This window comes from Mus caroli, chromosome 8 (assembly GCF_900094665.2).
Source record: "Mus caroli chromosome 8, CAROLI_EIJ_v1.1, whole genome shotgun sequence".
Lineage (NCBI taxonomy): Eukaryota > Metazoa > Chordata > Mammalia > Rodentia > Muridae > Mus > Mus caroli.
Genome location: NC_034577.1, coordinates 53519078 through 53540337, shown reverse-complemented (window position 1 = coordinate 53540337; position 21260 = coordinate 53519078). Strand labels below are relative to the sequence as shown.

At 40.1% G+C, this 21260-nt stretch overlaps 1 protein-coding gene and 1 pseudogene across 7 annotated transcripts in view; both read left to right on the top strand.

Annotated features, from left to right (window-relative positions):
• The first annotated feature begins 774 nt into the window (after positions 1-774).
• Positions 775-21260, top strand: part of Clcn3 (chloride voltage-gated channel 3) — a 74373-nt gene continuing 53887 nt past the window's right edge. For 2 of the 6 annotated variants that reach the window (XM_021171074.2, XM_021171070.2), the window contains exons 1-2: positions 775-1308; positions 8252-8427. In XM_021171074.2, the coding sequence (XP_021026733.1) occupies positions 8268-8427 (160 nt within the window). In that variant the 5' untranslated portion in view covers positions 775-1308; positions 8252-8267. Of the gene's footprint in view, positions 1309-7385; positions 7607-8251; positions 8428-20712; positions 21143-21260 lie in introns of those variants that run through there. The other 4 variants (XM_029480340.1, XM_021171077.2, XM_021171075.2 and 1 more) reach the window with 4 other exon arrangements.
• On the top strand, positions 13462-14416 carry LOC110300801 (annotated as a pseudogene). Its single transcript, XR_002378632.2, has one exon. The product of XR_002378632.2 is annotated as an ATP synthase subunit delta, mitochondrial pseudogene (transcript).

Here is a 21260-nt window from a genome sequence, read left to right as displayed (position 1 = left end):
CTAGGACATTAGTATTCATTAGGCGATATATAAATATACATGAGACACTCAACCAAGACATGTCTTAATTCTGCCACCCAGTGGCGACTGCCATCCTGGTCCCACAGGTCTTGTCCAGTTACAAACACTGCACCTACCTGTTCACCAGGCTCTTGGGCAAGCTCTGGCCGAGGCCAGGAATTTATTTATGCATCTCCCTGCTGAGTCACAATACATCTCCTTGAGCAAGGGGAACAGGCTTCCTATATATTGTGACACACGACAGGAACCCAGTATGTAAGACCACGTGGAACCCTCAGCTCTTTGGAAATGCATGGTGTCTAAATTTGAATTCATCAGGATTTTCTCTTTGGTATTTTTTTGTTAAAGCGCATAACCTGCGACGGCGCGTAAGGCTGGGTAACACCATAGTACACTCTGTACACCATTACAGGCCCTGTAGCATTAGACCCGGCTCTGGAACCCCGGGGGTCATACGCTCGCTTCTGCCTGCTTCGGCTTCTCACGGCTGAGCGGAAGCCAGGCTTTGCCACGGTGCCCGGGACCGCACGCTTCCAAAAGCGCATTCTCCGCCGTGGAGAACGTGAGCGACGTGAGAACAGGTGGCACCTCGGCCGCCCAGAGTGGCCTTCGAGGCTCCCCACAAGAGGTCTTCTCCCGGCCACGCCCTGGTCACGCCCATCGCTCCCTTCCGACCAATAGGCGCAGAGGTGCCTCCCGGTGCGGCCGTGGAAGTGCTTGGACGGTGGGACGCCAAGCGGCCGTTCACGTCAACGCGGTGACGTCACGCGCGTGCGACGCACCTGTCGGGCTCCGACTCCTGCAGCTTCTCTTCCAGTTCAGCGGGTCAGGGCTGGTCGTATCGGAATCGCTCGGCTGTCACCTCGTCAGCTCATTGCCCGTGCGCTCGGGGCGGGCCGTCCGTCCGTCTGTCCGGAGGATGAGGCTGGAGTGGGCGGAGGCGTGAGAACCGCGTTACTTTCCTCCCGAGGTGGAGCGCGGCTGCTCCTGTAGTCCTTGGAGAGCGCAGCGAGCCTCAGGTCGGGGCAGAGGCGGGTTGGTTTGAGGGCCCGCTGGAGCCGGAGGATTGAACTTCACCCCGAAACCAGCCTCCGCCGGTCCCACCTGGCCTCCTTTACGTAACCTCTCCTGAAAGCCCGGTAGCAGTGAAGTCCGCCGGGGTGGCCACCCGGCAGCCGTGTCCCGGTGAAGCTCCCGGGGCGGCTGGCGCGCGATCGCAAGCAGATGCGGGGTCCACCGGCAGCGCAACCACCAGCCGCCCAGCTTGCTATGCCTCTGAGCTGCAAGGTGAGTCGCCTGCTGTCAGCTTCACTGAGCCTTGACGACGGACCGTGAGGCCGGGCTCTGGTGTTCCCACCGAGGTGCCCACCTCCCTGCTGTCCAGCCCATTAAAATCTCTCCTGTTTCCTCCCGGAACCTTCGAAGGACCTATAAGTAGAATTAAAGACTAGGTACCAGCACAGAATTAGTCTTGAATTTACAGTTTGCTCAAGTTTAAAAACGTTTAGTTTTTTTTTTTTTTTTTTATCTTATTTGGTCTTTAGACTTATGCATATCAAATCATTTTTTGTGTGAATATTTGCGTTTTGGTAGTAAACTTGTTGAACCAGAAGTTACTTTAGAGAACTTTTCTTCCTGTGTGCGTTATTTAAAGTGTGGCGTTTTAAAATTAGACCACAAGGAAGTTAATTGCATATTCATCGGGTGTGTTCTAATTCTAGGCCGAGATTTCGATTTCCTTTGAAAAGGATGACTCTTTAAGACAATTGGACCAATGGTGACCAAACCTTTTAATACCTCTCCGCGTGTGCGAGTAATAAAATTAAAAAAATTCAGTTCTGCAAACTTTTTTGAGCCCTGTATTCAGTTCCTGCACGGTCACTTATATATAACTGATATATATAACGGCTTATATATAACTGATACTTTGTAGATGTACTTTTTACCCATAAAAAATTTAGATTATTTTCCTTGGGTCAGTTTTACATGCCTTTGTAAATTACAAAAAAAAATGGTATTTCAGTTCGGGAGTATATACAAGAAGTCCAATGCTTATGTGGATGTTGTTGAGCAGTTTTGAAAGGTGCTGTTTCTGCTGATGTGTTGTTTGTTGTTTTTTTAATATGGCTTTAAATTTAGGTGTATGACTTATGGGTATTTTCTCACATTGAATGTTTATATGGTGTGGACAGAATTTATCACAGATACTGTTCAACCCCTGCCCCTTCCTCTCCCTTTGCTACTTCAAAGCCTCTCTTTGAGTGGCAGCTCAAATTAGTTTCAGAGGTCAGTATGAATAACTTAGGTCATTGCTTGGAAATAGTGCCGTCTATGTACCTTATGAAAACTTTAAAGAATTATTCTGATTCTGAATATATGGAGTTCAGAAGAACAGATTTGTTAAAGTTCTGGGCTTTTTGGTAGAAAAATGGCAAGTGTCCAGGTCATGTTGGTGATAGGCTTTCTGTTTCCTGTTGTGACAAGTTGGTAATAATTTTCAGACTTCTCAGGAAGCCAGATTTGATCTCTGTGGTGGGTCATATATCAAAGCAGCATCCTGTGGGGTTTGACCACTGATTCTGCTTTGTAGAATTTCTACTTGCTTTGAAGTCAAAATTGTTAGCAGACACTTCCAAAATGTATGATATAATACATGTAAATAGAATACATTCTCTCTCTCTCTCTCTCTCTCTCTATATATATATATATATATATATATATATATATATATTTATTTTTCATTAATTCCATAAAGTAAATACATTGACTTTTTTCGAATTAATAAGTGTGGAAACTTGAGAAAGAGTTGAACTATCATTCCTAAGGTCTCACAGCAATGTGTCAGACTGAGCTCAGCAGTGTCATCCCAGAACTTTTGCTTTCAATCCTCAATGGCTACAGGGTCCTGCAAGCACTACTAGGTGACATTCTACTGAAAAGTTGGAGTGAGTCATGGCACCATAGTTCCATTCATTTGTAATTTGTAAAAGGAGTGCCCAATTGCAGAAACTCTTCTAAGTGTTGTTAAAAAGAGCATCCAGTACGATCACCTTAGTACATTGTTATGTCTTTATGCGCACATTCATATTTGTTTATAAGCATTGTGGCTACAATTCCTTTTGATTCCTAAAGATAAGTGTGCTTGGTTAGGTATAAAGTGAAGGAAGAACCCCCCCCCCACACACACACACACACATACACATTGCTGGAACTCAGAGATTTGCTGCAGCTGGGAGGGAACCAAGTCAATCAACCAGATCTCCCCATTCTTTCAGGAGCAGTTGAATATGTTGTCTTTTCTCAGTCTTCTATAGCAGCTTTTAAATTGGATTATTGTTTTATCTTTTTTTCTTATCAATGAGCCTTATATTCATCTGTATGCGTGTTTTCCCTCTTAGCCTTTTAAAAATTATGCAGTGTTTAATTTTCCTTTTTCTGGATGCTTGTTTTTGTTTTAATTTACTAACTGTAATTGTGTGCATATATTTGAGGTACAAAGTGGTACTTTAATAAAAGTGTATATTGTGGAAGCATTAAGTCAAACCCACATAGATCCGTTTGTCTTTTGTGTGTGTGCTAGAAATAGAAACACTTGTGTTTGAGGTAGCACACAGCTCATCTGTAGCTGGGGTCATTGCACTGTACATTAAGTAGGTCACTTGGTAACTGAAACCTGTACCCCTGACTAGACCCACTACTCCCACCACCATTCCCAGCCTTCCATCCCTGAGAACCGCTGTTGCAACTCGGCTTTTGAATTGGATCTTTAGATCCTACATGAGACCATGCAGTGTTCTGTGCTTTTTTTTTTTTTTTACTGTATCTATGATGGACACTTAGGTTTTCATAACTTTGCTCTAGCGAGTAATAGTATTAAGCCTAAAAGAACTTGTAAATTTAAGAAATATTCTTCATGGAACTAATTACTTAGTTTTTTTGTTCTTTGAAGAAAAATATATAAGGTGCAGTTTTGACGTGCTAAATGAACAATAATGATAAAAATAGGAAGTAATGTTACTTTTGGGAGAAACCAGTTAGATTATTGTTTTATCTTGCAACTTTAAAAAGTAACCCAGTGGATCTAATGGGTAACAAACACCCTGCCTCATTGTTCTTGCTCTTTGTCCCCAACCTTTAGAAAAAAATCCTACTGTTTCTGTGTGCTTTTTAAACTTTTAACTTCATAACAATTTATTTTACGTATATAGATGCTCTGCATGTATGTCTGCACACCAGAAGAGGGTTTCAGACAGTTGTGAGCCACTATGTGAGTGCTGGGAATTGAACTCAGGACTTCTGAGTTCTGGAAGAGCAGCCAGTATTAACTGGTGAGCTATCTCTCCAGCCCCTTGTGGTGTTTTTCTACTGTGATGATTTACACTACTCTTGGAAGTTGGTGGACTTTAATAATGTACTGAAAAATGACTTTGCAAGAATAAAATTTTTGCCTTTTTATTTTATTAAAATGAGAATACTTTAAAATTTACTTATATTTCTGATAGAAATCAATTATTATAATGTAGCCTTTAAATGCTCAGCATGTCTGTGTACAGAAAGTCACTGTATTTGAAAAAAGATAAATAGTTCTATTTTATTTTTTAGAGAAGGTATGCAGCACTAGCTGGCCTGGAACTTACTATAGAACAGGCTTGTCTCAAATTCACAGAGATTTGTCTGCCTCTTTTTCCTGAATGCTGGCATTAAACACAGGCAGATCTCTGAGTTTGAGACCAACCTGCTCTACAGAGCAAGTTCCAGGATAGCCAGGACTATGCAGAGAAATAGTGTTCAAGAGAGCATATTTTGGCTAGTAAGCTGGTTTTGCAGCATAAAGTGCTGGGTAAAATCTTTGATGTCTTCTCTACCAGTGCAGTGTCCAGTGCTGGGTAAGACCATTGATGTCTTCTCTACTTTAGTAACTTGCTTAGCACCTTCCAACACTTTGAAAGCTAGTCATCAGGGAGGAAGTTAACTGGTCAGGTTGAGATTAATTTCTCTGTGTTCTGTAGCCAAAGTGTATGCTGTCTTCAGCAATAGACTCTTGTAGTTACGGTGGGAAACTGAGGGCAGTGGCAGTACCTGTGTTCTGGAAACCTCTGTGGCTTCCCTGCCCAATAAGTCGTAGAAAGGTATTCCATGCCTTGCTAGTAAAAACTGTAAGAAAAATATTGACTGAAAATGTGTCTTACCTATAGATGGCTAGAAGTTGGGCTTTCCCGACTCTGCCCTCATTGTTCTGGAGACTTGTGCTCCTCTTTTCTGCTTGGTGACGTGGAGTGTTTTCATTTACTTCTCTCACCAGATTGTGACCTACTTTTTCTCTGTTTAACTTACTAGTCAGACATGCAGTTGACTGACATACCATTGGCGCTTAGCCATTAGCTTCAGTTCTGCCTAGACACTTTTATAGGAGAAACAAAACTTTATTGAGAACCATAAAAGCCTTTTAAATTATTAGCTTGCAGGGTCTTTGGGAAATAGGTCTAGGAAAGTATGTGTTTTATCAACAAAAGTGATATCCATAGAGGAAAAATTGATGAATTGAACTTTATAAAAATTAAATATATTTATTATGTGGTAGACCATTCTGGGCTATAGAATGAGACCAATTCACAAACAACAACAACCCTCAAACTGAATACGTATGTCACATACTTTGCTAACAATTGACTATGTAATGAAAAACAAAAAATGAACAGAGCTAGGACACAATATACATTCTAGATCAGAAGATTAGCAAATTAATAGAATCGCTTATACAGTACTATACAGAGGGAGCTGTAAGAACTATTAGGAAAATTTGATATAGGCAAAATTTGACTCAAGTTTTATGGTAGCCTTTATTTTTTTCTTTAAAAAAAAAACGACCTGCATTATGTTGGTTATTTAAACATTTTGTGTCTTAAATTTCTCATCTTCAATAGAGAGATTAGCTCTCAAACCATATTATTGGCTCATATTTAATACATGTACTTTTGTGTAATATAGTGCTAGAGAGATATATTTATTAACCAAAGGAGTACTTTTTGTTTGTTAGTTGTTCATGTTTTGAGATGGTGTAAGTTCCTGATTGGCCTTGAACTCCAGATAATCCTGTTTAAGGTTTCTGAGTAGCTGAGCCTACAAGAATGTGCCATATGCCCAGCTAATTAATAGCTACTTGATGTGAAAGCTGAAGAATGAGTAGCAAAGTTAGGTGAAGAAGAGAGGGAATGTTCCAGATAGAAAGTACACTGAAGGCCTTAGGCCAGGAGGCAGGAAGGATCCTGATGGGATGGAGAGTTAGAAAAATCAGCGGTCTAGAGTCTCAAAGAAGTACACATTACAAAGTGAAACTGGGAACTAGGCAGGGACTGCCAGCCAACTGCTTTTTCTATTTTGTTAAGAAGTTTGTCTCCTAAAAACTGTGAAAAAAATGAAATATTTTAATATACACATTAGGGATAGATTACTAATCAGACTTTATAAGGGGCTGACTACAGTACAAAGATGAAGTTAGGGGCAGACAATGTGCTTATGCTGAGATCATTAGAAATTTCTAATAGTACACTAGGCTTTATCTCTGTGAGTCTGATCTCCATAACTTCTACCATATACTCTATGAACTTGCTTTTTTTTTTTTTTTTAAATTGGCCGGGCAGTGGTGGTGCATGCCTTTAATCCCAGCACTTGGGAGGCAGAGGCAGGCGGATTTCTGAGTTCGAGGCCAGCCTGGTCTACAGAGTGAGTTCCAGGACAGCCAGGGCTACACAGAGAAACCCTGTCTCGAAAAATAAAAATAAGTAAATAAATAAATTGATTTATTATATGTAAGTACACTGTACCTGTCTTAAGACATTCTAGAAGAAGGCATCAGATCTCATTATGGATGGTTGTGAGCCACCATGTGGTTGCTGGGAATTGAACTCAGAACCTTTGGAAGAGCAGTCAGTGCTCTAAACCACTGAGCCATCTCTCCAGCCCCTATGAATGTGCTTTAAGTAATATATTAACACTCTTATTAGAGTATTAAAATAGGTTGTTTTGGCAGAAGGGATAATAAAACAAGGTTGCAGATTTCAAGCCTAGCTTACTGCTGTTGCTGAGGGGTGTGCACGTGTTGAAAACTGAATGCCCTTCTCTTTGATCTCAGCGGAATGAGAAGCTGGGTATTTATTGCCATGTTCTGTTCCGGTCATTGTGCTAGATGCTGAACAGAGACTAGTGCTTTCAAGCAGCTCTCAGAATGTCACCTTACATGAAGTCATCATTAAGGGAGTTAAAAATTAGTCTTAAAAAAATAACTATTATTTAATAATTTCTAAAAAACAACTGTACTTTCTGAATGCTTTTGTTTTTAAACACTGCTATGTTTTTGTGTGCAGAAAGAAAAGTACCAACTAGGTGAGACTGTGTGAAGGCCATCTTGAGTCTTGGTTGGAGTGTGGGAACTCTTTTTCATGGTCTGTGTCTACTCTCTGTGACTTTCTCACCAGCCTTGCTTTACAAGCCTCACTGGTTTGACTCCAACTACAGTTGGTCTATCTCACATGTACTTTTCAGCTCTGTTGCCAGTGCCAACATACATTAACTTCTCATTTTGATGGTAAGCATGGGAGTAGATATATTTATATTATATATTTAAAAATGTAGGAGTATTTTTGGTATACAAAGAGGCAAAACAATGAAAACATCATTTGGTTTTACCTGCTTTGGTAAAATAAAAATTTTTAAACTATTTTCAATTTCCCTGGTTAATATTTTAAGTTAACTGTAATTTTTTAAAGTTACAATGCAGTTTTTAATATTTAGGTAGTGCTTGCCTAAGGTAAAATCCACAAAGGACCTGGTATTTCAGCCATTTGTTGCCATTCCTGTGAGCCTCTTTCTTGCAAAGCTCTGTCCAGTCCACATATGCAAGTGACTGCGTACTGCAGTTCTTCCCTATCCTGTGCAGTAAGCTGCATACTATAAAGGCATCTCTGCACTAGATCCATTTTACTTTCACAGATCTTGGAGATGGTTTTACAGCACTGCTTGAAGAAGTTTTTCTTTTCTTTTTTACACCAGCGTAATGGGAAGAAAGAATTAAACCATCCCTAACCATTAGCATCATAGAGGTAGCTGTTACAGTGGATGGACTTAGGATTTTTTTAATACAAAGATAATACCTTTTATTTTGTGATGTCAGAATACATGATTTTTGTTATATGTTGGGAAAATGTTGAAGCCATTTTCCCCTTTTTTCCAGATAAGCAGACAGCTAAATGGAGTCTGAGCAGCTGTTCCATAGAGGCTACTATAGAAACAGCTACAACAGCATAACCAGCGCGAGTAGCGATGAGGAGCTCCTAGATGGAGCAGGTGCCATTATGGACTTTCAGACTTCTGAAGATGACAATTTGTTAGACGGGGACACAGCAGCTGGTAAGTTCAGCATGACAACTAAGAATTGTAGTCATGAGGATACCAATAAATAGAGGGTTTTTTTTTCCTTTCTTTTTTCTTTTCTTTTCTTTTCTTTTTGAAGCCAAGGTAAATTTACGTGACTTAACCATTTAAAAGTATACATTCAGTGGCTTTAGCATCTTTACAATATTATGCTAAAATATTTTTACTACCTCCTAAGTCTCTAACATTGGAATAAATTTTTGAATTTTTTAAGTATAAGCTTTTTATAAGTATAAACTTTTTAAACTTTTAAGTATAATTCAGAGAGCTATGGGATCATTACATCATACTTGTGAGAATGAATGTCTGCAAAATAAACAAGTTACATAATCCTTTAGTTAAGAAACATTTCCTAGGATCCTCTTTTCTTACCCTAAGATATAACTATTATTTGATCTCCATTTAGGTTGGTTGAGCAGGTATTTCTATGTTATGTAAGTGGGGTCACAATGTATGACATTTTGTCTCTGAAGTTTCTGTATCCTTGCATATGGCAGTGCTTATTTCTATCACCAGGTAGTTTCCATTGTATAAATACACTGCCGCTTAGGTCTGTGCATTTCCTTGTAGACTTTAGATAGTATTAGTATTACTTGAAAATATGTAAGTGCATATGTTTTAGTGAAGGTACTGTATATAACTTTATAGTGTGGAATGCTTAGATCTAGAGTCCACGTTTCAGCATCATCCGGAACTGTCAGATAAGCTCCACCTTATGTCTGTCTGCAGTGTGTGAAAGTTTAGTTGTACTTCTTTACCAAAACTTAGGGTTAATAGATTGAAACTTCTTAACTGCTCTGTGTATACAGAAGTCTCTCATTTTGAGCTTATATTTGATGGCTTAGGAGTTGAGATGCATTTATATATGTTGACTTGGCTTTTTAGGTTGCTTCCAGACGTGTCAGGTCAGTCTTTCCATTTTATAGAAGCGCTTTATATACTCTGATTTGTCAGATACATTCATTGCAAATTACTTCTCTTATTCTGAAGAGTGACGCTTCATTTTCTTAAGACCTTGTGGTGAAGTCATTGATTCTAGTGAAATCTTGTTAGTAATTTTCTTTATTCGTCTTATTTTCTGTGTTCTCGTTTATGATTCTTCTGAACTAGGTGTGATGGTACATAATCCCAGATGTTGAGGCAAGGACAGGGAAGTTTACATATCCAAATGTATTATTTAAAAATAAAGATGTCAAAGACTTCAGGGGATCAAAGATAGTATTCTGTTTTCTTCTCATGTCATTCACATTTAGATCTGGAACTGCTTGCTTTTCATTGTGTGTAATGTCAATAAGAATTCAAATTTGATTTTTTCCCATATGAGTAACTGGTTGGTCCAGTACCAAGGCAGGTAACTCTCATTCAAAATGACAGACACTTTGGAAGACAATTTGGCTATTTCCTATATTAACCAAGCATTTACTGTTAGGTTAGCTAATAATGCACCAAAATGTTTACTCCAGTTAGGTGAAATATCCACATGAAATGATGAAAAAGTAAATAAAACGATGGAAAACACAGAAAAGCCTAAGCATCTAAGTGGAGTCTCCCTACAGTGTTACCTCTGTGGACCGAGTAGCTGTTTCTGTGTGTGTTTCCTGGCCTTTCTACTCCCTTAGTTTCTGAAGTCCTTGCTCCTTTCCCTGTCAAACCTCAGCACATGTATACACTTTGTAGTTACATTTGCTTAAGCATGATATGCTTAGGTGTTCTTTTTTTATGTGTTAATAATACCCTGATTGAGGTATTAAAGAGACCTAGACTTGAATGTGACTTGACTTTTCACCCTCGGGCAGTTTTTACTCGTCTTTCCCTGTTGTGCTTTGTTTTCTGTTGCTATGATAAAATGCTAACCAAAACACCTTGGTGAGGGAAAGGGTTTGTTACAACTTCATGTAGAGAATCCAGCGCAGGAGCTGAAGCAGAAACCGAGTCAGAGATCAGGGAGCGGTGCTGCATTTTGACTTAACTCTCCCCAGACTCTTTCAGCCACCTTTCTTATCACCCACAGTGGGTTGGGCTCTGTGTCAATTAGTAATCAAAGAAATTTCCCCACAGACATGCTTACAGGCCAATCTGATGGAGGCAGTTCCTCAATTGAGGGTTTCTCTTTCCGGGTGTATCAGGTTGATAATGAAGATGAGCCATCACAAATATTTCTGCAGTCTCCTTTCCCCATTCTGTGGGATGCTTATGAGTTTCTGTATTTTCCTTCATTTATTTTTCCTTTTCATGTAAATGTTTCATCTAACTGGAATAAATATTTCGGTGCATTATAGCTGAATCTTATGGTAAAGGTACATTTAACATTATAGGAAATGGCCAAACTGTCTTCCAAAGTGTCCGTCATTTTGATTGAGAGTTCCAGGTGCCTGCTTCCTCATCAGCATTTGGTAGTGTCAGTGTTTTGGAGTTTATCCACTATGTAAACCACAAGAGTATTGCAGTAAGTAACTTTGTTATTCTACCCTGAGATCCAGTTTGTTTAAGTATATTTCAGTGTTTTAAAAAGTCTCCATATTATTATATGTGCCTTTTGAACATGTTGATCACATTTTTGACATCTCTGCCTGAGAATTTCAGTACCTGGATCATCCTTGGTTCCATTTGTCTCCTGATTTTTTTCCTTCTCTTTTTGGATCTTTCTTGACTGTAGTTCCTGGCAGGGTTTGTGATTGTTAACTGAATACTGGATACTGTAGGCAGATAGTTGTGGACTTTCTGGGTGGCAATATCTTCACCAGAGAACTTTCGAATTTCTCCTCAGGAAACAGACATTCTAGAATCTTAGAAGAGAATTTACAACATGGTTTTAAGACTTTCTGTTATTTTGTTTCTCTTAGAATCATTTTATTCTTAGGGCATTGCTCTTGAGGCTTTTTGCAGAAAGCTGCTTATCTGTGTACTGGAAGTCTTCAGTGGTAGGCACTGATGCCTGCTTTTTGCCTCTTAGCATTTTAAGATAGCTAATGGCTCTGCTTTTTGTAGTAATGACTGCCTATTTACCTTTTGCTTCTTTCAAGAATCGAACATTTTCGGAATAAAGTGGGGTACAGTGAACCACTTCATCTCTTTTCTGCAGGTTATCAGTGCATTTAAATTCACATTGTTGTGGTGCTTTTATACCTCAGAGTGTGAGTTCTGAGCCCTTCAAACTGTCATAAACATGAGCTGTCACCATCTGCTTTTCCAGTTACTCTGTTTATGAGTGTGGAAATGGCACAAGCACAAATGGTTGGGCTGCTAGGCTCTCCTCTTTGTTCCCTTGTCTTTCACAACAGGGCCACCTCTAGTCTGCCTCCCTCAGATGATGTTCTCTGATGAAAAAGGACAGTACTCTGCATTATTTATTAACCATTTGCTTTCTTAGAGTCACTGATTTTTCTGTCTACTTTAGAAGTGGCATTTATTGTTAGTTATAAACTAGAATATATGCATTCATAAATTGAGAAATTGGGTGAAATGAACAACGTTCTCTTTTTCTCTCTCTTTAGCTCTTTGATTCTTTTTCTGGAGTGCAAAGTTAATTCAGGGAAGAGGAAGGAACATGAGAAGGAGCCAGCACTTCCCATCTTCCCACTGTCCTCAAGTGCTAGTGAGGCCTTTGCTCAGACTCTTAAAAAGAGGAGTAAGTGGAAAGAGAGGGTAATTTTTCTCAAACTGAATCCACCAATAGGCTTCTTTGTATGTCACTGACCAGAACCTGGCAACATGCCCAAACTAAGTCTAGCCACTGGCAAAGGAAATGACATGACTGACTAGTTAGAACAGTCGTGGTTCCTTTACTGGACGTAGGTATGTCACCAACCAAATAAAATTAAGACTGTATTGAGGAAGAAGTTGGAATGCCCTTAGGGGATGCAGATACTGGTGTTTTCTGTGAAGATTCTGTCCTCAAAGTTAATCGCATATTTTAAGCTTGATATTGAATACTCTAAATGCTATGTCTCAAAAATAAACTTGTTTTTTTTTTAAAGACACTTTGTAGCATGTATTTATTTTGTGTGCATGTGCGTGCCATGTTGCTGCATGGGAATCAGAGGCTAACTTGATGACGCAGTTCTGTCCATGCAGGTTAGAGGGAATGTAACTCAGATCCTCATGCGTGATGACAAGTGCGTTACCCACTGAGCCATCTCACCAGTCCCAGTGAATTTTATTTTAGTACATCTTTGAATTGCTAAGATGTTGCCCAAGGGGAAGTAATGCATGAAGGAGTAAGAATGCAATAGGAGTAAGAATCTGAAACAGGAAATGTCCTTTTGGAAGGCAGTGAGTTCAGTGTAGTTGATGTGATCTTCAACAGGAGCAGAAAGGGGGTGTTTGGAAGAAGCAGTAACCTTTTATCTACCATCATGAATTCAGACAAACGTGAGGGAAGGTCTCATTTTTGTGTGTCTAAAGAATGACCACAGTGAATGGTAGAACAAGCAATTGAGAATAAATAATTTTTCATGACCATTTGTTTAGTTTCCCAAGACAAAGCCCCACCAAACACATAAGCAACATAAATATAAACCAATCGCTGTACCAGTAATGTTTTAGCGTGCATGTTGGTGATGTCAGGAGCCTTCAATTTGGAAACTTAAGTTTACTTCCTGGCTCACCTTATTCTGTAACTTTTGGCAAGTTAGCCTCAGCATGCCTCATGTTTTCCTATTAAAAATAATAATCACTGGAAGAGTGCTCTGAGAATTAAGTGCATTAGAGATCTTTACACAAGTGGCGTAAATTGGGTCATTAAAGAATAGCTGACCAGATAGAGAATCAGTTAATAGTGGCTGTTTCTGTGAGAGTGTGTGTGTGTGTACGTATGTTCTTTCTGCTTGAATATGTTAAACTTTTTCATCCTAGTATGAGCGAATTCCTTTCATGAGAGCATGCAAATAAAATATCAGTTACATTTCCTGTATTTCTAGTGAAAAGGATATAGACCTAAGATGTGGAATAGGCTTTAAGCTATAAGAGAAAACCCACTTCAGAACTTCATCCATGAGGTAGCTGGTTTTGTAGAGTTTATAAATCCTTTAAGAAATGTATTTACTGGTGGGAACTGCGCCTCCCAGAAGGCACCGCGCGTCGTCCTTCTCCCTCCCTGAAGGCCGCCTCGCTTGCCCAGTGTGTCGGCCGCCCGCGAAGCGAGAGTCCGCTGACGTTTCCGCCACCATGCTGCCCGCCTCACTGCTTCTTCACCGGGGCCTGCGCCGCCTGATGCTTCAGGCGCGTACGTACGCCGAGGCCGCCGCTGCTCCTGCCCCCGCCGCCGGGCCGGGACAGTTGTCCTTCACCTTTGCCTCCCCGACACAGGTGTTCTTTGACGGTGCCAATGTCAAGCAAGTGGACGTGCCTACGCTGACTGGAGCCTTTGGCATCTTGGCATCCCATGTCCCCACACTACAGGTCCTACGGCCTGGGCTGGTAGTGGTTCACGCAGAAGACGGCACCACAACTAAGTACTTTGTGAGCAGCGGCTCCGTCACTGTGAATGCTGACTCCTCTGTGCAGTTACTAGCTGAAGAAGCTGTGACGCTGGACATGCTGGACCTGGGGGCAGCCCCGGCCAACCTGGAGAAGGCGCAGTCAGAACTGTCAGGTGCGGCGGATGAGGCAGCACGGGCCGAGATCCAGATCCGTATTGAGGCCAATGAAGCCCTAGTGAAGGCCCTGGAGTAGATGGTACCTACTGTCTGTCACCCATGGGGAAACTGAGCCAGGGCCAGGCCTATGAGAAGTTCCCAGTGGGCTGAAGTGGCCACCAGGGGTCAGCAGTGCTCCAGTTGCTGGGCTTAAAGCTTCCTGGTGCCTGCCTGCCAGGTCATGGAGGGCTCCCCCCAGTCTGGGATCCCCACGATGCCTCTGGAGAGATGGCATTGATTGCCCCTCAAAGCCACCTGAACCGTCATCAACTTACCCAGCCTGTCTCCATTAAACACCAGGAACCAAAAAAAAAAAAAAAAAAAAGAAATGTATTTACTAATCTCAAAAATGAAGTCTGCCCAAAGTAAATACCAAAGTAATCTAGAACACATAGTTATCAAAAATACAAATATCGTTAAGAATGATGACTATTAGTGTCTGTAACAAATGTGGATGAAAGGCCAAAAAATTAGGCTGTATCTATAATAAGTGCAGCTAATGTGAGTGAATCACTTTAGCCAATTAAAACTCTTTGGAAAGTGGAAACATTTTCATTGCAAGTAGCAGGAAGAAGGGGCAAGCTTTTGTGGCCAGAGTTGGATTCATTAAAGAAAACCATGTGGTTCTAGCATCCTTGCCAGTGAAGCACATGACTACTCATCAGTAGGACCTTAGGATCATTCTTAGCTAGTGCAGTCTTCAGATGAAGTCCGTTACTGAGAATGATGGAGTGAACTATGAGCAACCATGGGTTTCAGGAGATTAATCTTTAGCAGTTACTTTGTGTTGCTGATGTAATTATGATGCTTAAAATAAACTTGTGTATATATTTTGTCTTGTCTTAAATGCTTACCTGGCAGGATCTCTAAGGTTTTAAGATTATGTAAAACTGAATGAATGTTAGAGTTGAGAAGGCTTACTCCTAATTGCCTTAATTTCTTCTGTATTGATAAACTTTAAAGTATTTCAGAAACACTAAAATAAATGTAAGATGCTTTAATTGTAGAAATGTTTTGGTACATATGCTATCTGGGATTGGAATGCAGGTATTATCATTTCCCCAGGTTGAGAAGTCTTTACTCGAAATGCTTAAGATCACATTTTAGAGTTTTTTTATAGCTGGGCTGGGGTCAGTATTTGCATGTATATAGTGAAATCTTTTGGGCACAGACTCATTTAAAAACAATTTGTTTTTATACTTAACTGACGACAGTGTGTGCAGTATTTACAGTGTGCCTGTGCCTTGGCTGTGACTGCCTATGGTTAGCAGGAAGCAGAGTTTCCTGATTCTGTTTCCTATTGGTTCAGAAAGGATTAGCAATTATAATATCTAACTGTTTAGATTATTTAATTTTTATACCAATAAAGACACAGGAGGTTAAAACCTACTAGCTCAGCAAGGTAACTTTAATTTCCGAACTGTATATAAAATATCTATTTCTAAGCCTGGATCCTACAGCTAAACCCTTTAGGAATCTCTTTCTACCTGTGTCATTCTACAGAGCTAGTCTACCTTTCTCTTGAGCTCCTCCAAACCCAAGAGGGCTCCATATCCTTGAATACAGCTTTAACCTATCCTGCTGGCCGCTTCTCTTACCCTAAGCTCAGAGCTCCTTCCTTAAAGAGGAAGGGTTGGGGGAAGAGGGAGGTATCTAAGGTCCAGTTGGCAGACTGAACCTTGTCACTGTAGTGGGGGGTGTTCTCCAAGTCTTAGGGGCTGAATCATTTCACCTTTATGGTGGCTAGCTGACTTTGCCTCAGGTTACAGAGCAAAGACCACCTGACCTCTCCAGAGTACCTTGCCTTAAAATAGGCAGGAATTTAGCATTCTTTACCATTCTCATCTCTGGAGGCTTTTGGAGCCACACCCAAACTGCCTCTCTTAAGGACACACCTAACTGCATCTGACAAACTTGATATCTATTTAAGTTTTCATATTTTGTTAACAATTAGGGATTCTATGTACCATAGTTAAATATCCTGTAACAAGGAAAGCTCTATATGTGTATCAATATTTGAGCTTTATAACTCAAAAATATGCTTTAAAATAATACTTCTAGATGTTCAGCATGTATATAATTAACTTGAGTCATTTTCCTTACACACCCTTCACTTTCCTGATGAAACCCTTCTCTCCCAATAGCCTTCCTCCAACTTTCACTTCTGCCTTTTGTGAGACGCACTGATTCAGTCAGGCTTCCTTCCATGAACGTAGGTGGGAGGAGATCACTGGATCATAGACAACTTCTCAGTCGCTACACCATAAGAGAAAAATGACACCTTCACCCAGCAACCTTTTACTGTCATTAATTCCTCAAGGGGAGTGGCACATTGTAGGCCCCTCTTCTATCTGTGATGAAGTAAAGTGTTAATGCCCCAATACTTTCTAAGGGGAACTATACATCGGTCTCTATGTTTATAACAACAGGTCATTTTTGTGTTTTTTCTTTGTTTGTTTGTTCTTTGTGGCTGGCAGGATGGCTCAGATACTAAAGTTCTTGCTATGCAAGCATGGTGACCTGGGTCTGAGTCCCAGACAGTGATTTTCAGTAAAATGTTTGACATAAATATCAACATTTTTATATGACTTTTGGTATAACATTCTCTGATATTTCCTGTTGCATTCAAACCCTAATTTTGCAAGGACATCGTGACTGTGTGGCCCAAGATGACCCTCCCATTCTGAGAATCCAAAATCTGAAGCTCTTTGAGCTCCTCTGTGCTGTCAGAGACAGTTCTTTGCCATGAAATTACTTTAATGTTCTCTAACATTACTTTAAGGCCTTGCATATGCAATATGTATAAAACATAAATGAGTCTTGTGTTTAAATTCAGATCTCACCCCAAGATATCCCCCCAAATCCTTAAACAACAAACAACAAAAAAGCCCAAATTTTAAATATTCTGGTCCCTAATGTTTTGGGTAAGAGTACTCTACCTGCATAGGCATTGAAACGTATAATGGTCTGACAGGATTCACAAATTTATTCTGGACTATTTTGATAAATGTTTTAGGAGTTAATGAGTGGTTATTTCTTACTGAGTTGTTATTTTTGAGTCTGTGATTTTAGGCTTAGGATTATTTGTATGTAGGTAGCTTTCACTAAGAAGCAGTAAAGCTCAGTACAAAGACTAAATAGAAGAGAGAGGGGCTGTGCTGTGTGTGACCTCTGCTACCCAGCCTTGTGTTCCCTGTGGGCCACACGCTTGCACCTGCCCAGGAGCTATCACAGATGCTCGAATAAACAAACACATACTGACCTTCCAGTTATTCAAAAAATGCCTTTGCTAGCAATGACTAGGCATACCTAATTCTTCTCCTGCTACCTGAGGCCAAGTTGGGGAAGTGGCCAAAGGTCACTTATCTTAGTTCTTACATCTCTGGTGGCTCTATCTCCCTCCAAGGATCATTCTGTTAATGAAAAATTGTTTTTACACAAAGTCTGAATTCTTTATTAAGAAGAATTTTGTGGGGCTGGGCGTGGTGGCGCACGCCTTTAATCCCAGCACTCGGGAGGCAGAGGCAGGGAGATTTCTGAGTTTGAGGCCAGCCTGGTCTACAGAGTGAGTTCCAGGACAGCAGAGCTATACAGAGAAACCCTGTCTTGAAAAACCAAAATAAATAAATAAATAAATAATAAGAATTATTATTATTATTTTGTGGGGCTGGAGAGGTGGCACACTGGGTAAGAGCACTTGCTCCTCTTATAAACATATGATAAAAGGAATTCTTTTAAAAATGGAATAATTTTGTGTCAGACACAAAATACATGCATTATTTAGAAAAGGCCAAATGTGTATGCTTTATGCATGACAAAGCTATAATAATTTAAACTATGATTAGATTTTATTCTTGTTTAGAACAGGGTTTCTCTGTGTAGCCCTGATTATACTACAACCCACTCTGTTGACCCGGCTGGCCTCAAACTCAGAGATTTACTTGTTCTGGCATTAAAGGTGTGTGCTCTCAGCACCAGGCACAGTTTTAAACAAAATAGTGACCATGAAAATCTTAAAAAGTGAAATAAATAATTCATCCACTGATTCATAAAATACTTATCATTGAGGTATATCTCTCCTTAGTATGTCTTCTAGGTAGGACCTTATGGTCTTCCCCAGACCCCTTTCTTAGTAAGAATTAGTCACGGATTAATTCCTAAAACAGTATACTATTAAGGACATGATTAGGAGTTGTGACCTGGTACTTGCTAGGCAAGCTCTGCCAGTGATACAGCCTTGCAACCCTGTGTTTGTGAGACAGAATGCCCAGCCTTTGAACACTGCTTCATGATGAGCTCTGATAAGCATGTCTCACCACACCTAATTAGTAGCATCTTTTTTTTTTTTTAAAGATTTATTTATTTATTATATGTAAGTACACTGTAGCTGTCTTCAGACACTCCAGAAGACAGAGTCAGATCTCGTTACGGATGGTTGTAAGCCACCATGTGGTTGCTAGGATTTGAACTCTGGACCTTCGGAAGAGCAGTTGGGTACTACTGAGCCATCTCACCAGCCCTAGTAGCATCTTTTAAAACATTTTAAGTTACAAATATTTAGCATTATGATTTAAAGATGAGTTTAAAACTTTAATTCATTTAAAATTATAACTATAAAATATATTTTGACATTAATGAAAATGTATTTTTTTAAATATTTTTATTAGGTATTTTCTTCATTTACATTTCCAATGCTATCCCAAAAGTCCCCTATACCCTCCCCCCACTCCCCTACACACCCACTCCCACTTTTTGGCCCTGGCGTTCTCTTGAGCGAGCCCGACTTGCCAGCAAGAACTANGCTGCAACAGGATCCTTCTGCACACGTTTATTGGGAGAGCTTGATTGCAGAGGCGAAGAGACCCTAAGCCCAGAACTGGTGCTGCTTATATAGGCCTAGGAGAGGCGTGTCTCACACCCGGATTGGTTGTGCTTGGGTTATGCTTATCACCTCATTTGCATGCCTACATCTGATTGGTTAACTTCTCTCTCATCTGATTGGTTAACTTCTCTCTCATCTGATTGGTTAACTTGTCTCTCATCTGATTGGTTAATTTTGGTTAATTCTCAAAACCTCATCTAGGTAAAAGAACTTTACTGCCTATGTATGTGTGGTGGCCAGCGGAAGCCAGCGCCACCCTGCAACGGCACATGTGGCTTCCCACAGCGTTCCCCTGTACTGGGGCATATAGAAAAATGTATTTTTAAAATAAACTTAATGAGAAGAGTGGCATTGATTTACATTTATAAAATATCTCTAATGTTTTCTCTAATGTAGAGGGCAGGTTCTAAAATGTGTTTATTTATTTTAAAGATTTATTTTACTTATATGAGTACACTGTCACTGTCTTCAAGAGGGCATCAGATCCCATTACAGATGGTTGTGAGCCACCATGTAGTTGCTGGGAATTGAACTCAGTACCACTGGAAGACCAAGCAGCCAGCGACTGCTGAGCCCCCTCTCCAACCCTAAAATGTGTCTATTTTATTATGACATGTTAGAAAATCCATCTCAGAAAGTACATAGCTAGAAAAGAATATAATTTAATAGCTTCTTATAAGCCACTGTGGATATTCTTCTTTGATATTATACTAGAACTTAACAAGTATTAATTTCTTTTTTACAGTGTTAGAACCATAATGACTACTTTATGCTCTGTAAAATTTAATCCATTTGTCTGTCTTGTACCTTTAATGGGTCTTTTACTCACGTGAGTATCACAGAATCACATATGAGTGATCTGGACAATGTATTCATTGATAAATTGTTTTACTAGTATAGCTATGACAAAATACTACAGACTCAGTACCTTAAACTACAAATTTATCTTCTCATTTTTCTAGGGCTCCAGATTAAGTTCTTGTGAGTCTTGGCTTGTAGGTAACTATTTCTCTCACTGTGTCTCTCAGTGTATTTATGCCATAAGAGACCAGGCACACTTCATTAGAACTCAAAGTAATGACTTTGTTTAGCCCGAATTACTCTTTTAAAGGGTAATTTGGACCGTATGACCAAAACAGTCACTTTCTAAGATAAGAGGTAAAGACTTTAAGATACAGATTTGGTGAGCCCACAATTTAGTCCGAACAGTTGATTTCCGTACATCTTCATGTGCACAGTCAAGAAGACACAGACGTACAGAGGAAGTCTTGAAGTTCTCTGGATCATGGATTCAGTCTTTCTTCATTTTTATTTTTGTACCTAAAAGTGACTGTGTTATTGCCAACACATGCCACCATTTGTTTTGCTTGAAGAGGCGGTTTACTTGATTATGCCTTCGAGAATCTGAGTTCTAAACGAGTATAGTTGGTGTTCTTTCAGAAAGTGGGACTTACGAAAGTAAGTTCACCTTCCAACCCAAACATTAGCTCAGTTACCTTTCCCAGATGGGCCACTGCAAGAGCAGGGAGGGTGAACAAAGGGTTCTAGTTTTCTGTTTCTACACACAGAATATTAAATAGAGCATGTAGCCAAAAGTTGTGATTCAATAAAGTGAGTATTATTTGCTGGTGTGTCAAAGGCATTTATCTGTAAGAAAACAGGCTTTGTGTTTTTACAAGGGCACAATTGTGAGAAACACAAGAGTGTCTAGAACGTGTTGGTGTGACAGCTTTGATTTGCGCTAGGTGGCAGCTTCTTAGTACTCTTGTATTAACTATGCAAAGGTCAATACAAAGAAAAAGTGTTCTATTTGACTGACTAATGGCCCCTCCCACAACACCCATACCTAGTTCCTGGTACCTGTAAAACTCTTACAGCAAATGATGAAAGGGACTTTGTTGATTGGACCGGAGATCTTCAGATGTGGAGGTTAGCCTGGAATAGCTGGGCGGTGCCAATGTAATCAGAGGTCTTTAAAAGAGGAAGGCAGGTGGCTCAGTGTTGTTGGAAGAGAGGAAGCTGAGAGGCTGGAGTGATAAAGAAGAGGACAACTCAGGGACAAAGGAGGCCTTTTGAAGCTGGAAAAAGCAAGGACGCCAATTTTGTTCTTAAAGTTACAGAAAGAATGCGTTCCAGCTGACACCTTGATCTTCGACTTTTGCTCTCTAGAACTGTGAGTGACTAAGTAGTAAATGCGTCTCCATTGTTTCTTAGAGTAGCCATAGACTTTTGATGTGTGTCAGTATTAATGGTTTAACGTCACAGATGCTTTGTAAGAGACTTACTGGACC